Source organism: Kryptolebias marmoratus, linkage group LG23 (genome assembly GCF_001649575.2).
Source record: "Kryptolebias marmoratus isolate JLee-2015 linkage group LG23, ASM164957v2, whole genome shotgun sequence".
NCBI lineage: Eukaryota > Metazoa > Chordata > Actinopteri > Cyprinodontiformes > Rivulidae > Kryptolebias > Kryptolebias marmoratus.
In genome coordinates this window covers 15,083,715-15,098,310 of record NC_051452.1, presented here as the reverse complement: position 1 = coordinate 15,098,310, position 14,596 = coordinate 15,083,715, and the positions used below count along the sequence as shown (strand labels likewise).

Genomic DNA, 14,596 nt, shown 5'->3' with positions numbered 1-14,596 from the left:
GTACAGTCTCAGGATGCTGGATTTGGGGTGGAACCCTCCATGCATGGTTAGTAGCTTCAGAGTCTTAACATCTGTGGTCTTCATTTCCTCCTTTGGCCAGGTAATTATTCCTGCAGGGTATCTGATTACTGGTAAGGCATAGCTGTTTATCGCACGGATCTTGTTCTCATGGAAGATGTGAATGCAGCATATATATATATATATATATATATATATATATATATATATATATATATATATATAATCCAAAGATTGTACAAAAGTAGACCTCGGACTGAAACCAAGAAGTTGAAGCCTGTTTCAGAGAATAACTCCAGCAGCATCTGTGTAAAAAGCAACAAACACTGAAAGTGTGCTTCGCCCAAATCATGTGAATCAACTAATATTACAGAATTATAAAGCATGTCTGCTCTAGTAGTTGTATTAATTTTGCATCAGGCCTCATTTTTGTGTATTCTTTGTTGATTATGAGCCAGGTTTTACGAAAGTGTAATTTTAATACAAACTGAGAAAGTATCATCCCTTTTTTATTGCATTTAATTTAACATGTTTAAACAAACTCATATTTAATCACATTGTCTGTGGATTAAAGGCTGTATTGTACTGTATTGTTTCTTTACTGCCTATGTATCTTTAATTAATCAAATCACTGGCAGTGTATTGCATAGGCCACAAACTAGAGATGAACAACCCTAGTTTAAACTAGTTAATCTTTTTGGTCCAAGTTTTTAAATAAAAAATAGCTTAAGTAAATTTAACTGTTTTTAAAACATGTAAAAAAATGTATGTTAAATTGATAACAAACGTATAGACACAATTTTTGGTGATGGTTTTAATGCGTTGGACAATCTTAATATCGCCCACCACTGCTATAATGTGCAGCCATTACCTGTGTGTGTGTTCATTTGTCTGTTGTGTTAGTAAAATATCTCATAAAACTGGATGACTTTTAATGAAATTTACAATAAATTTGTCTGTATCTCAAAAGCTAAATAATTTTTAATTCAACCTAATTCAAGATGGTTCAAGATCTTAGTATTAAAGTGTGTCATGAAAGATGATATGCATTCCTTCAAGGCCTTTTAATTGTTTTAGAAAATGAAAATGTCAAAGAAATATTTTATGGTTCTGTAATATTAGTTGAGGAAAATAGAACAGTGATTTCTTATTTTTGAGTCAGCGGAAACGAACCTCAGAAGCATAAATTTGTTGGAGCTACATTTTGTCTTTTGGCTGCTCCCTTAGCAGGGGTCACCAAAGCGGATCATCTGCCTCCAAGTCCATGTGTCCTGGTTTGCAGCACTGGAGGCAGTTGTTGTTAACCCGGTTCCCCGACCGATTCAGAAAAGCCTTTGTACGATAAGGCAGTCATAAGCTTCAGAAAAGTTGTTGCAGGCAGTTATATGATCTGGTAAAACTGTTGTACAATCTGAAAGGGCAGTCATTCAATCCTGTAGGGCAGATGTAGATCTGCTTGTTTCTTTTGGCACAAGTTTTACATCCTTCCTGATGCAACCCTCACCATGGACTGGGAACCAGCACCATACATACCCAGAAAATGCCCTTTGAATGGCTGGTTTGAGCTACATAACAATGGCAAACAGAAAAGGAAGTGAAGTGAACAAAATTCTTAAACTGGAAAACCAGAACCAGATCCTCAAGTTACCTCCCAAACACACCAGTCCTGCTTTATAATCCAGCACCCACTTAGCTACATTATTTATGTCTAAATTTAAGCTGATGAAATAATCCTGGACACACTAAAGGCTTCATGTGTGACTTAATGAATCAGAAAACCTTTTCTGTTTGCAGAGTGCTATTGAGTCCCTGTTCGGGGCTTCAATGACTGGAATAGCATACTCTCTGTTCGCTGGTCAGCCCCTCACCATCCTGGGAAGCACTGGGCCTGTCCTTGTCTTTGAAAAGATCCTTTTTAAGTTTTGCAAGTAGGTGCTTTTATTGACTTTTTTATTGTTGCATTTATGCTGGTAAACTATTTCCCATTACATGGTAGTTGTGGCTTTTGTGCAATAGGAAAGCTGTATCGTTTGTTCCCACTAACCCTGTGTTTTGTGTGTGTGTGTCAGGGAATATGGGCTATCCTACCTCTCCCTGAGGACCTGTATCGGCTTGTGGACAGCCTTCTTCTGTCTGCTGCTGGTGGCCACAGATGCCAGCTCGCTTGTCTGCTACATTACACGCTTCACCGAGGAGGCGTTCGCAGCGCTGATCTGCATCATCTTCATCTACGAGGCCCTGGAGAAGCTGGTTCACCTGGGGGTGCACTATCCTGTCAACAAAAACAACAACCTGCAGACACTTACGCAGTACTCGTAAGTTGTTAAATCCCTTTTTTGTCAGAAGATATGGCAGTCAGAAGATTTGGATGTTTTTTATTATTCTGTGATGTTTTAATTAAGTGCTCACTGAGAGCCGTCAAATATTAATCCTCAATTATATGAATAGTAGAGAAAACCAAGATCAAATGAAGTGTTAAAGCTGCCGCCAGTGGCTCATTAGGATCACTATGGTAACCACACACCTGTGTCTCTTACTTTCTGACAACACAAGACAGTAGAAGTCTAGTTGTCCCACATGTCAATTTTTATATCTCTACAGAGTTTTATGTAGACGATACAACAACTTTAAAAAGTCACTTCACTTCCAGCTTTGAGAGGAAAATGTTGAGCTCAGATACAATGTAAGTCAATAGGAGTTTGGATGTGCACACTCTGAACTTTGAGGGGATTTAAGAGAAAACCATAAATCCTAAAGCAGTGAGAGGCACACTGGGTGAAAGATGACCAAAATGTCTATATTCTGACATATAAATTATATGAGAAATGCAAAGTTTGAGACAATAGGAAGAGTTTGCCAAAACTTTGGAAAGTTTCAACAGTTCCAAAGGTGTGGCATCATCACACTCTAAGATGAACATTTAGTCGTAAAATTTCCACAATTCATAAAACTTAAACTGTGGTTGTGTAAAAACCACAGTAGATGCCATTTTGTCAGTTCAGTCATGTAAAGTCCAACTTTCTGTGACTCGTTTAAACTTTGAATGATGTATTTACTGTTAGGTATGACTAAGGTATGGATCTCCAAGGAGGGCTGAAGTTTCTTGTGTTTTTGCCAAAATTTCATTAATCCTCATTTTTTTGGTAAATTTTGTCTACATTATACCACATACCAATACCAAAAGTAATAGTACACTATTCCTAATCGAGCCGCATGTCTTGATGTATAATTTCCATATTTTATTTCAAAGCTTCACATCGAGATTTAGGACACAAATTTTGAACAAGATAGTAATTAAACCTTGGAAGGTCTTCTAGGAAAAATTGACCCATTGAAACCTATTGTACATGGATTTTTTTAACCCATATTTATCATATCATAAAATAATGCATTTCTTTCAGTTACAACTTTTTTTTAAACCTTAATTTTTCAACTTGCATGACAACAAAAAACAAAAAACTTTAGCTCTCTGGCTAACAGACTGGACTCCTGCAGGTTGTCCGAAAACAGGACCACCTGGCTGGATACCACATGGGTTGGAGGGTAACTTTGGACTGGAGGTTTTCCAGACTGGTAAAAAGTTCTATTGGGGCATCATAAGGCAGGAACAATGCCACTTTCTCAAAAATAAAAAAAAGGATATTGAAAAAATGAAAAACTAATGTAAATGTGGCTGACAGAGGCTGGATTAGCTTAAATGAAAACAGTGTCTTGTCATTGGCTACCAGATCTAGCAATGAGGGGAGTTTATAGAGGGTTGGTCAAAAATACCCAAACTGAAATTTTTCCGGACTGTTCAAAAATTCCATCTGGGAAACCTAATGGGGAAAATAAAGCCACTTTCTCAAAAATTGCCATAAAAAAATAAATTGTCAATTTAAAAAAAACCTGAATTGTACCATTTTGTAAAACTAAAGGCCAATAAAGAGCTAAAATAAAAAAAATATTAAAAAGTCATTTAATTTTAATATTTATATTTCAGGCTGAGATAGCTTTAGAAGATTGACTTGTTTATGGTGGAAAAAAATATCAACCAATAGTTTTTTTCGCAGTTATGTAAGGTGGTCGATTTTTCCCCAGGAACACTTTTTGTCATATAGTTAAAGCACCTTTAAGTGGTTAAGTGTGTTTCAATGTAAACAGCAATTTTTTTTTGTGTGTGTTGCTTTACGTTCTGTTAAATCAAATTCTCTTCCCATATTTTGACGCTCACTTTGTTTTCAAGTGAGCAAACACAAAACAACCACATCCTAAAGTGTTTTGTTTTTAGCATCCACCAGTGATGCTGATAACATAGTTAGTTACAAGCCCGTGTTGCGTGTGGAGTGCACTTAACTTAGGACATTTAAGTGCTTTGCTGCGTCATGAAACAGCCGGTGGTACAGATGAACTGTTCATGTTATCAGTGGTGAGCTCTGCTTTCTGAGGAATAATCTCATGTTGAGTGTTGTCAGGATTAGCATCCTGCTACACGAGACAGCTAAGGGTTAGGTTTTCAGCTTTAGTGGGCTACAGGCTGAGGTTGTTTTAGTTTAGTTTTGGAGAAAAAATAAGCTAAATAAATCTTGTGACACTGATGCCTAAAGATCTCAAAAAATTGAGAACAGCAATTCAGTGTTTGATATTTACTCATTGGTCAATAAAACATGAGAAAACTGTCAACATTGTTTTATTGGTCTCATTGAAGTTATAACATTCTGATAATTATTTAGATATGACTCAATAGAAAAACTGTCAGACTTTTACACCTAAAAACAAAAACACTTAATGTTGAAAAGTATATTTGTCTTGTTGAATTTTCTGTGATACAAGCATTGTCACAGTTTGGGGGTTTATCTGCTGTTTTGATGCTATTATTTTATCTGTTTGGATTTGCCTTAGGCCATTAATTTTAGTTTTGGTATCAATGCTACAGTTATCTTGTTTATTTTTGTCAATCCTGCTCAAAGTATTTAATGAGGATGACTCTCAGCTACTACCATCTGTAAAGATGACTGAGTTATAGCAGTTTTTGTTTTCTAAGGTCAATTAGCTGTGGCAGCCATCTTAAATCAGGTTGAAATGTATGTAAATAGGTTTGTAATTTAAAACTGTGTTTGGTAGTTCTGAAATAGTATTTACATGAAGCGCTATGAGGTATTTGAGATTGAAGTTCTTTTAAGACATTAGCAAATCCACTTTGGTCTACTACGATTAGCCGTTAGCTCATCAATCCAGTCAGAGCTAATCTGTTTATCCAAACTGATGACATTCAAAGAGCTAAACTTCCACTTTAACAGAAGGCCCTTTAATTCAATATTGAATGGGTTCTGGTCACGTTATTTAGTTATCATTTATACTGTATATTTTTGTTGATTCATCTTGGTACCATCAGTTAACAGATTTTATTTTTGTTTTTATGCATGCCCTTCAGGGGTGGTATGCAGACTATTAATAATATTATTCATGTCATATTTGATGCAACAGTTGTTGCAATAATTTACCAAAAATGGAAAGCTAAATAATTATATCCTTAACAGATGTAGCTGTGTGGAGCCCAGGTACCCAAGCAATGAGACTCTGCACTTTTGGGAGGAGAGAAACATCACAGCCTCTCAGGTCAACTGGACCATGCTGGAGGTCAAGGTAAAGAAATCCTTATTATTTAGGCTGGTACATTAAATAAGCAAAATACTTGTAAGTTCAATTAAAAATTAAGGATATTTGTGGTTGTTGCAGTTGTAACCAGAACATATTTTAGCATATTAAATAGCTAAAGGCAGACAGAAGCCACCAACCAAGACAACAAGCTTAACAACCAAAGATAATGTTTAGAAAGTTGGGTGATGCTGGCACCATGTTGTGTCAACTTTGTCCACACTTTGATTTGCCGAGACGTTTTTACAATACTCATGTAGACATAAAGTCACTTTTACTGCTGATAAATTATGCTCCATAAACTGCTCACTAATTCAGAAATGATGTATTCATCATCACCCTTCTGTCCCCCATCCCCATCCTCTCATCGCCATCATCACCATGTGCTCTGGGGCCAGTAGGACTGCGAGATGTTGCACGGGGAGTTTGAGGGGAGGGCCTGCGGTTCTCATGGACCCTATATCCCAGACGTCCTCTTCTGGTGCGTGGTGCTCTTCTTCACCACCGTCTTCATGTCTGCCTTCTTGAAGGAGTTCAAGACGAGCCGCTACTTTCCCACCAAGGTATGTTCAAAACTACAAAAAAATACAAACTCCACCAATGTGTATAACAAAACTAATGTCTTGAAACAGATAGCTGGTTATGATGTAGAATTTTTTTATTGTGCTCTTTATTTTGTTGATTCATTGGGTTGATATTTAGAGAGCAGGCAGTAAAAGTGTAAAGACTCATGATATATGTAGAATGCGTTTGGATTCATATGTAGAATCCATGTTTCAGGATTCTTATCTGCATCTTCCTGGAAAAGTAATGCAATGTGGACTGCATTGACTTTGATACATTCAGTTGGTATTAAGGTACTCAATGGTTTGATTATATACGGTACTGCTGAAACCTTTTTATTTCTCTAAATTTTGCTTAGAAAGGGACAAACACTTACAATTATTAAAGGGGTCTTAAATCCATAGTTCTCCAACCTTTCTAATGGTCTTTTAAAAGGTTTCTTTGGACAATGGTTGTTACTTATTTTCAGTTGAGTCCTTGTACCTTATCCTTTGGAATAAGGTGAGCAGTGACTTGTTAAAGCATTTTCAGAAAACTGGACAGATAGAGGATAAGAGAAGACACAGCATTCATGCTTGAGTGGATACATGTTTTGACTGACAGCCTATTGGGAATCTTTTTGTTGGTGAGAAATATTTGCTTGCAATGTCCCTGTAGGGTTGTCCGTACAGGGAAGATGTCTGAGCTCCTTTCCATGTCTCTAAGGCTGAGCCCGGCCACCCAGCAGAGGAAACTCATTTCAGCTGCCTGTATTCACAGTCTTGTTCTTTTGGTCATTACCCAAAGCTCATGACCGTGGGTGAGGGTTGGAATCTAGATCAACAGGTAAATTCGGGCTTAGCTCCGTCTTTGCCACAACTGATTGGTTGATCACCTGCATCCCTGCAGACACTGCCCCAGTCTACTTGATCTTCCTCTCCCTCCTTCCCTGACTTGTGAACAAAACGCTGACATACTTCACCACTTGAGTCAAAACCTCTCCTCCGACCCGAAGTGCGCAGGGAGACCCAAAACTCACTAGAGGGATTAAGAAACCTTCTCTGGCCTGGGAACACGTTGGAATCATCCAGGAGGAGCTGGAGAGTGTCCAGGGTAGAGGGAGGTCTGGGTTTCCCTCCTGGACCTGTTGAATCTGTGACCAGGCCACAGATAAGCCACAGAACATGAATGGATGGAAAAGGTGTTGACTGTTGTGGATTCACATAGTTCTTACTTAGCTGCTGTGTGTTCAAATATTATTTTTTCAATACATTTAGCTGTAATTAATTATTTTACTCTTAAAAGAAAGTTCTGGGGACTCCATGATTGTGTGTGCAGGAGTAGGCTTGACTTAAAGCTCTACATCCTTAGTGCACAAACTCTAGTTCCAAATATACAACATGGCATAAATCCTGTGGCTTTAGTTATCAACAATGTAAGAAGCAGGAATTTTTTATACCTGAATAATTTAGGTTTAAAAAGTCAGGTCTCCTTCACGCAGGATGACGACTTCCTCCTAAGATAACAAAAGTCAGGCAGAACATGGATAATCTGCGGGATCTTAGCAAAGTTTTCAGGTACGTATTAAGAGCACAGTGGGCTCCCCATTACAGGTGATAAGTCCTTGATGGCATTAAGCATTGACAAAAAAATAGCGACAGAATACTGGGGTAGATAGATAGATAGATAGATAGATAGATAGATAGATAGATAGATAGATAGATAGATAGATAGATAGATAGATAGATAGATAGATAGATAGATAGATAGATAGATAGATAGATAGATAGATAGATAGATAGATAGATAGATAGATAGATAGATAGATAGATAGATTTATTGATCTCAGAGGGAACTTTAAAAGTCTAACTAGTTTAGTATTGAGTTATATATTAAGCATAGAGTTTGCAAGTTTTCTTTTTGCATTCAGCCAATTCTATTTAGATAAATGTCATTTTTAATGTAGATATTTCTTAAAATGTATATTTATTGCCTTGTTTTTGGGCACAGGGATGCATCTCCAGTAACTCTTGTTCACCCATTCAGGTTTTCTTAAAAGGGTATTGGAAATATAAAATGCTTGATACATTTTTCCAGTTCTCCCTTTAGTTCTGCATGAAATGGACACTGAACCTGCTTTACTTCAGCGTTCGCTGCCATCTAGTGGTTGCCTATAGCCAATCAGCTCTGCAGTCTGTGTGGTCACTCAACATGTGCAGTTTTCTGTTTTATCATTGAGATGACACACATGAGCATAATGTGTGGCGTGATGTTGGTGGGCTAAACTGTGTCATATGAACGCCACCTTGTGGTGATAAATATTACTTTGACTGCTGAGACCAGAGTCAGACTAAAGGATCTACTGATAGATGTCAACTGATTTGTTAAAGCTAAAAGAACCAGAACACTAGCTACAAACTAAAAAAGAAATTCGCTAAAAATAACTAAATAAACGAAAAATGCAAATGCTAGCTAAAATCCCAAAACAACAGAAATACTAACTAAAAGCTAAATGTAGCAAAAGACTAGCTAAGTGCTAAAAGCAGCAAGATGTTAGCTAAAAGTAGCAAAACAGTAGCTTAAAACGTAAAAAAAAAAAAAAGTATCATAAGAAGACTAAAATGGGATACTGAAGCAGATTTCAAAGACAACAATGTTTTGAAAGAATTGAAGAGATCTCAATGTATTTATGTGGGGACAATAATTGTAAATAAAGTTAAATATATTGAAAAGTATAAAGGTTACAAAAACCAAAACCCATAACACCCATCTCCTGAATGAGCTGAACATTTTAATCTATGAACGACTAAAATAGCACAAAGTAATACCCAGTTTGACAAATTTTGAGCTATTATTTGTTGTGGTAGTAGATAAGAGTCATTCATAACACATACTCTCAGTGTAAGGTCTCGCAATATTGCACCAGCTTGCATATAATGTTATTTTCAAGGTTTGACGAAACTTCATCAACAACATCATCATTTCTCAACATCAGCTGATCTTAGCTTAAAGCTCTGGAATGAATGGTAGAGGGGGACATGCATCCCTTCAAGTCAGTTCTTCAGGTCAGGTCTTTATTGTTTTTAGGCAGATAGTATTTGGATTACAAACAACTACAAATGCTATTTGCCCCTAAGACATTTTTAAAATTCTCTGAAGTATCTTTTGATCACAGAACCCAAGGTTGTTCATTTTGATTAGATAACTGTGGAGCTTTAGGACTTTTCTAGAAAACCTATTTGGCACTTGAGTTTATTAGGAGACCTCCGATATGACCAATGTTTTAGTCACCAGCCCAACATTAACACAAGGAATACTTCCTAAATGTATGAGAAAAACTGTAGGCCCAGTTAAATTAAAGGCAATATTTCCTGACTTTCTCTGAAGATTGCAGTCAGTTTGGACCAATCACAGCAGAGCTGAATGAACTGGTGTGATACTATGAAAAATATGCTTTCATAAAACATTGAAAATTAAAAAAAACAACAACAAACAAACAATCAAAAACAATAGAGGAGCCACCAAAGAGGTGTTTTGAATTGGTATGCAGTCTTTATTTCCTGATGTTCAAATGTAACTTGTACTTTTGGCTGAAGAGTGTGTGTTTTTTCCTTCCAGGTGAGGTCCATCATTAGTGACTTTGCGGTTTTCATCACCATCCTCACTATGGTGCTCATAGATTATGCCCTGGGAATCCCCTCTCCTAAACTGCAAGTCCCCAACAAGTTTAAAGTAAGTCCACAAGAAAGTGTTGGGAGTAAAATGCAGCCTTAGTTTTTATAACTTCAGTCATGACTGATTAATTACCATTTTGTAAACAAGCTGTCAAAAAAGGAGTTAAAGGGTCAAACAGTAATAATTCTTTTACAAAAGGCCTGTAACTATTGTAGGTCTTTGCACCAATACTGGTTTGGATTTTGATTTTTCTTTTAATCTCAAAATAAAAACTTTAGAAACGAAATGTTATTTTTATTCTTTCAAGCCCACTAGAGATGATAGGGGCTGGGTGATAAATCCTGTGGGACCCAACCCCTGGTGGACCACCATCGTCACCTCCATCCCCGCTCTGCTCTGCACCATCCTCATCTTCATGGACCAGCAGATCACAGCAGTGATTATTAACAGGAAGGAGCACAAACTGAAGGTACTGTACAACTCCAACTGCTGCAGAGTAAACTTTTATTGAGTTAGGTTCATTCCTGTCTCTGATTAGTGAAATCTTACAGGACCCTGATCTTTGAGTTCTTCAGTGTTAGCCTGGCAACATTAGCACAGTGCATCGGTGCTAACATTTTGTACCACATTGTCCCTGCAGAAGGGCTGTGGCTACCACTTGGACCTGTTCGTGGTGGGAGTGATGTTGGGCGTGTGCTCGGTGATGGGCCTGCCATGGTTCGTGGCGGCCACCGTGCTCTCCATCTCCCACGTGAACAGCCTAAAGCTGGAGTCAGAGTGCTCCGCTCCTGGAGAGCAGCCGAAGTTCCTGGGCATCCGCGAGCAGCGCTTCACCGGTCTCATGATCTTCACGCTGATGGGATGCTCCGTCTTTATGACCTCCGTGTTAAAGGTCAGAGCACCCATGGTCACACACAGGACATAGGGGCTTTCTTTAGAGGATAATGTAGGGAGAAGAATAATTTGACGACATTACAATTTTTTTGTATTTGTAGTTTGTACTACTTAGTATTAGGATAAATTGTGTCAGAAATAATGCATCAACAATAGGGGTGTAACGGTACATATATTTGTACCATGATGGTTTAGTTTTAGATGGGTACACTGAACTGACGACAAATACGTCAGGCAGAAGTGGTCACCGCTCCTAGAGCAGGCGCAGGTTTTATTTAATTACATCTCACTAACAGCCACAACAGAAAAGAAGCAGAGGAAGATCCTATTGAAACACTCTACACCAAACAAAGTATGAATAACATGTACACGCAAACTCCTACCTGTTTAATTCAAATCAAACCCTGTGGTGCCTCTGATCACAGATAGCTGGAGTAGAGAGGGAGGAGAGGTGCAGGTATGGAAAGCAGTTGTATCATGTAAGCAACAGTTCAAAAAGTACCAGGTACAAGCCTTTAGTACATTTATTGAATATCCTTGATATCAAGCCTCATTTTCTTACATTCATCTAGCTGAGACGTTTGAGTGTTTTACTTTTTACTTTTTTTTTTTGGTTTCATTGGTTTCTTTTTCTTGTTGTACTGAACCTGTACCAAACCATTGCCCTCATATATTATTGCACCTCTAGAAGAGTGATTTTGCTTGCAAAATTAAACAAGTCTAGCCTTAAAAGTAGTATAGCAAGTCAAGTAAATATTTATTCTTGAGCATTTAAACAAATGTTCTAAAGTATACAGTATATATATATATATATATATATATATATATATATATATATAAAATAAAGTAGTCTTGATCCTGACTGAGTTTATTATTTTTTTTTCTGTCCTCAGTTTATCCCCATGCCGGTGTTGTATGGTGTTTTTCTGTACATGGGGGCTTCTTCACTTAGAGGCATTCAGGTGAGCGTGCACTTACGCCAGTAGATTACTGCAACCATGAATCTGGAATGGATTCAAAGATGAGTTCTTTTTGTATCTACATAGTTCTTTGACCGTTTGAGGCTGTTTGGCATGCCAGCCAAACATCAGCCAGACTTCATCTACCTTCGTCACGTACCCCTGAGGAAGGTGCACCTCTTCACCATCATCCAGCTCAGCTGCTTGGTCCTGCTCTGGGTCATCAAGACCTCCAAGGCGGCCATTGTTTTCCCCATGATGGTAACCTAAGTCTCTGTGTGTGTATTCATACGTAGTTGTGTGCTCCTTTAGTCCTTGTTATCAGACTTTCACTGCCTCTCCAGGTCTTGGCTCTGGTGTTCATTCGAAAGTTGCTGGATTTTATCTTCAGCAAGAGAGAACTGAGCTGGCTGGATGATCTGATGCCAGAGTGGAAGAAGAAGAAACTAGAGGATGCAGCGATAGAGGTGCAGTAATAACGCACAGCTCTGGACCGTGGATGGCCTACCTTTTCTGTTGCTGCAGCAGACATTCTTTTTCTCCTTTTTCTTTTTGCTACAGGAGGAACACAGTATTATTGCAGAGGAGGAAGGCATTGTTCAAGTACCACTAGAAGAACATTACAAGTGAGTAACTTCTATTATATATCATATTCAACAAGTTTTGTTTTTTAGAAAGTTGATAACACATACGTTAAAAAGAACAGAATAAATGGAAGTATTTCTTAATTTCACACAAAGGTTTTACATATCAGGACTTAAAAATATTATAAAATATTATTTTGGCAGTCTTCCAACAAACCATACTTTTACTGATATTTGCTTTTCTTATGCTTCAAATCAAATCAAGTCAAAGTGGATGTTGTTTTTCACATAATATTTTTACATTTTGTGTTAGATTTTGGTTAAATAAAAAATGACACTGTACAATGCTGTGTGACGATCACTGACAGTTATATTTACCTACTTTTAATACCTGGTGAAGAGAAGCTGATTCCTTTTTATGTCTTGATTAGTATCCATTATTTTAGGCTCTGTGTCAAAAAATGTCAAATCAGTCTTTAAATTAGAAATGCACCAACTAAGGTTTTCTGGATTGGTTCCAATTTCTGATTTTGCTAAGCTCTGACCTGCTGATTCCATTCTTTCGCCAATTCAAAATGTTCAATAAGAACTATAATTAATAACTTCTGCTTAATTTTGACATCTTTTGTGTTTTTTTTTCCACTTTATTTTTAAACACCTAACAGATATTATAAATATTAAACTTACTGTAGAGCATATTTCACTCAGTAAAAACTTTCACACCAAAGACATATTGATGCTAGCACAAATTAGCTTTAATGTTTTGGGGACGGCATTAAAATCAAGATTTGGTTCCATCTGCAAGTTTATTTGGATACTTTGTTACAAATATGTTTTGCAGTATACTAAATATGATTGCATTAAAACTGGATTAAATTGACTATATGTCATCATACTGAAGCTGGATCTGTTTTTGATTGAACTGAATGTGAACTGGATTGCGTGTAATTTGATATGATTTCAACCCATTTCTCTTTTTTCTCTAAAGCACCCTGAAATAATTTTGTTGTGAATTAAATAAAAAATAATAATAATAATTGTTTTTCAGTGTCAGGTTGAGTGGTCAAAATGAAAAATCAGCCGATTCTGATGACTAACCAAATAATTGGCACATTCCTACTGTTATGTACTTTGACATGACTAAACACTTAAGGAGTGCAAAAAGGATGAAAATATGAACACAATCAGCAGCACAGTGTTTCACAAAGGGTTCAAAACTTGCAAATTACATATTACTTATACCAGAAGAGTAAGAGAAACATAGCAGCCTATTTTGCCCACTATCCTGTTGTGGCTTAGAAACAGAAACAACCCTGGAGCTGTTTTTACCCATTGACATAAAAATGGAGAAATCATTTCTGCCTACATTCATTGTTCATTGAAGCCGTTATTCTCCTTTATAGGCACTGCCATGTTGGGTTTTTTCCAGGATGTGGCGCTGAAAGTCCTACCTACTTTGATATCAAATAACTAATGACAGCTAAATGTATTAGAAAAAGTATTTGAACCTACATCAGCTAGCTAGGAACTATGTGAATCATTAGAAGTCACTTCATGGAAGAAATGATCTGAGATATATTTTTATTTTTTAATCAGGGAAATTTCTCATTCATTTGTATGGACTTAAACTTATACAGCAGCCAGCCTACGGGCACAGTTGTGCTTTTTCGGCTTAAACTACAGAGTTAACATAGACTTTCTCGCTCCCTGGTGAAATGGCATGGGTATTGTTGTGTTTTTGTTAGAATATGTGGATGAGAAAAAAATCTATACTACAAACATTTGAAAAACAATCAAGTAGTGGTTTAGAATAGTTTAGCAAAGTCTTGCACAATATTCTCAGCAGTAATAACAACAGCTGTACACTCTTGTTCAGCAAATTTCTGATAAGTTATTCTTGGGGAAAATGGTTCTATATGAGGTCTTGTCCGTATGGAATTTTGGAACAGATTTTTCCAAAATTATATTTTTAATTTGTTGTTTCTAAATTATCCTTCTAAAACACAACACCATTTCTAAAAAAGGTCTTTCTTGACACAAACGGTGACTGGGTGAAGGAGAGTCCAGTCTCGGGATATGTCTCGCTGGATATACAGTGGATTCCTGGCAGGAGTGGAAGACTGTGCACCTACCAACGTGGAGGTTCCTTTTATATTTGGGTTTTTGATAACAGGATTTCTGCTGTTTGGACCAGGCAGTTACCTGGATTATCGTCAAATTCGTGGATGGGTTCACGGATCGACCAGCACTCAGACTGTAAACAGGAGCGAAATTGCAAACTACTCC

General features: G+C 37.2%; 1 protein-coding gene across 2 annotated transcripts in view; it reads left to right on the top strand.

Moving 5' to 3' along the window:
* Nucleotides 1-14,596, top strand: part of LOC108242165 (sodium-driven chloride bicarbonate exchanger) — a 74,729-nt gene that overhangs the window by 52,698 nt on the left and 7,435 nt on the right. For both annotated transcript variants that reach the window (XM_037973940.1, XM_017426841.3), the window contains exons 14-24: nucleotides 1,813-1,946; nucleotides 2,088-2,333; nucleotides 5,538-5,643; nucleotides 6,057-6,218; nucleotides 9,817-9,930; nucleotides 10,181-10,342; nucleotides 10,514-10,765; nucleotides 11,661-11,729; nucleotides 11,814-11,987; nucleotides 12,071-12,193; nucleotides 12,288-12,352. In XM_037973940.1, the coding sequence (XP_037829868.1) occupies nucleotides 1,813-1,946; nucleotides 2,088-2,333; nucleotides 5,538-5,643; nucleotides 6,057-6,218; nucleotides 9,817-9,930; nucleotides 10,181-10,342; nucleotides 10,514-10,765; nucleotides 11,661-11,729; nucleotides 11,814-11,987; nucleotides 12,071-12,193; nucleotides 12,288-12,352 (1,607 nt within the window). The remainder of the gene's footprint in view (nucleotides 1-1,812; nucleotides 1,947-2,087; nucleotides 2,334-5,537; nucleotides 5,644-6,056; nucleotides 6,219-9,816; nucleotides 9,931-10,180; nucleotides 10,343-10,513; nucleotides 10,766-11,660; nucleotides 11,730-11,813; nucleotides 11,988-12,070; nucleotides 12,194-12,287; nucleotides 12,353-14,596) is intronic.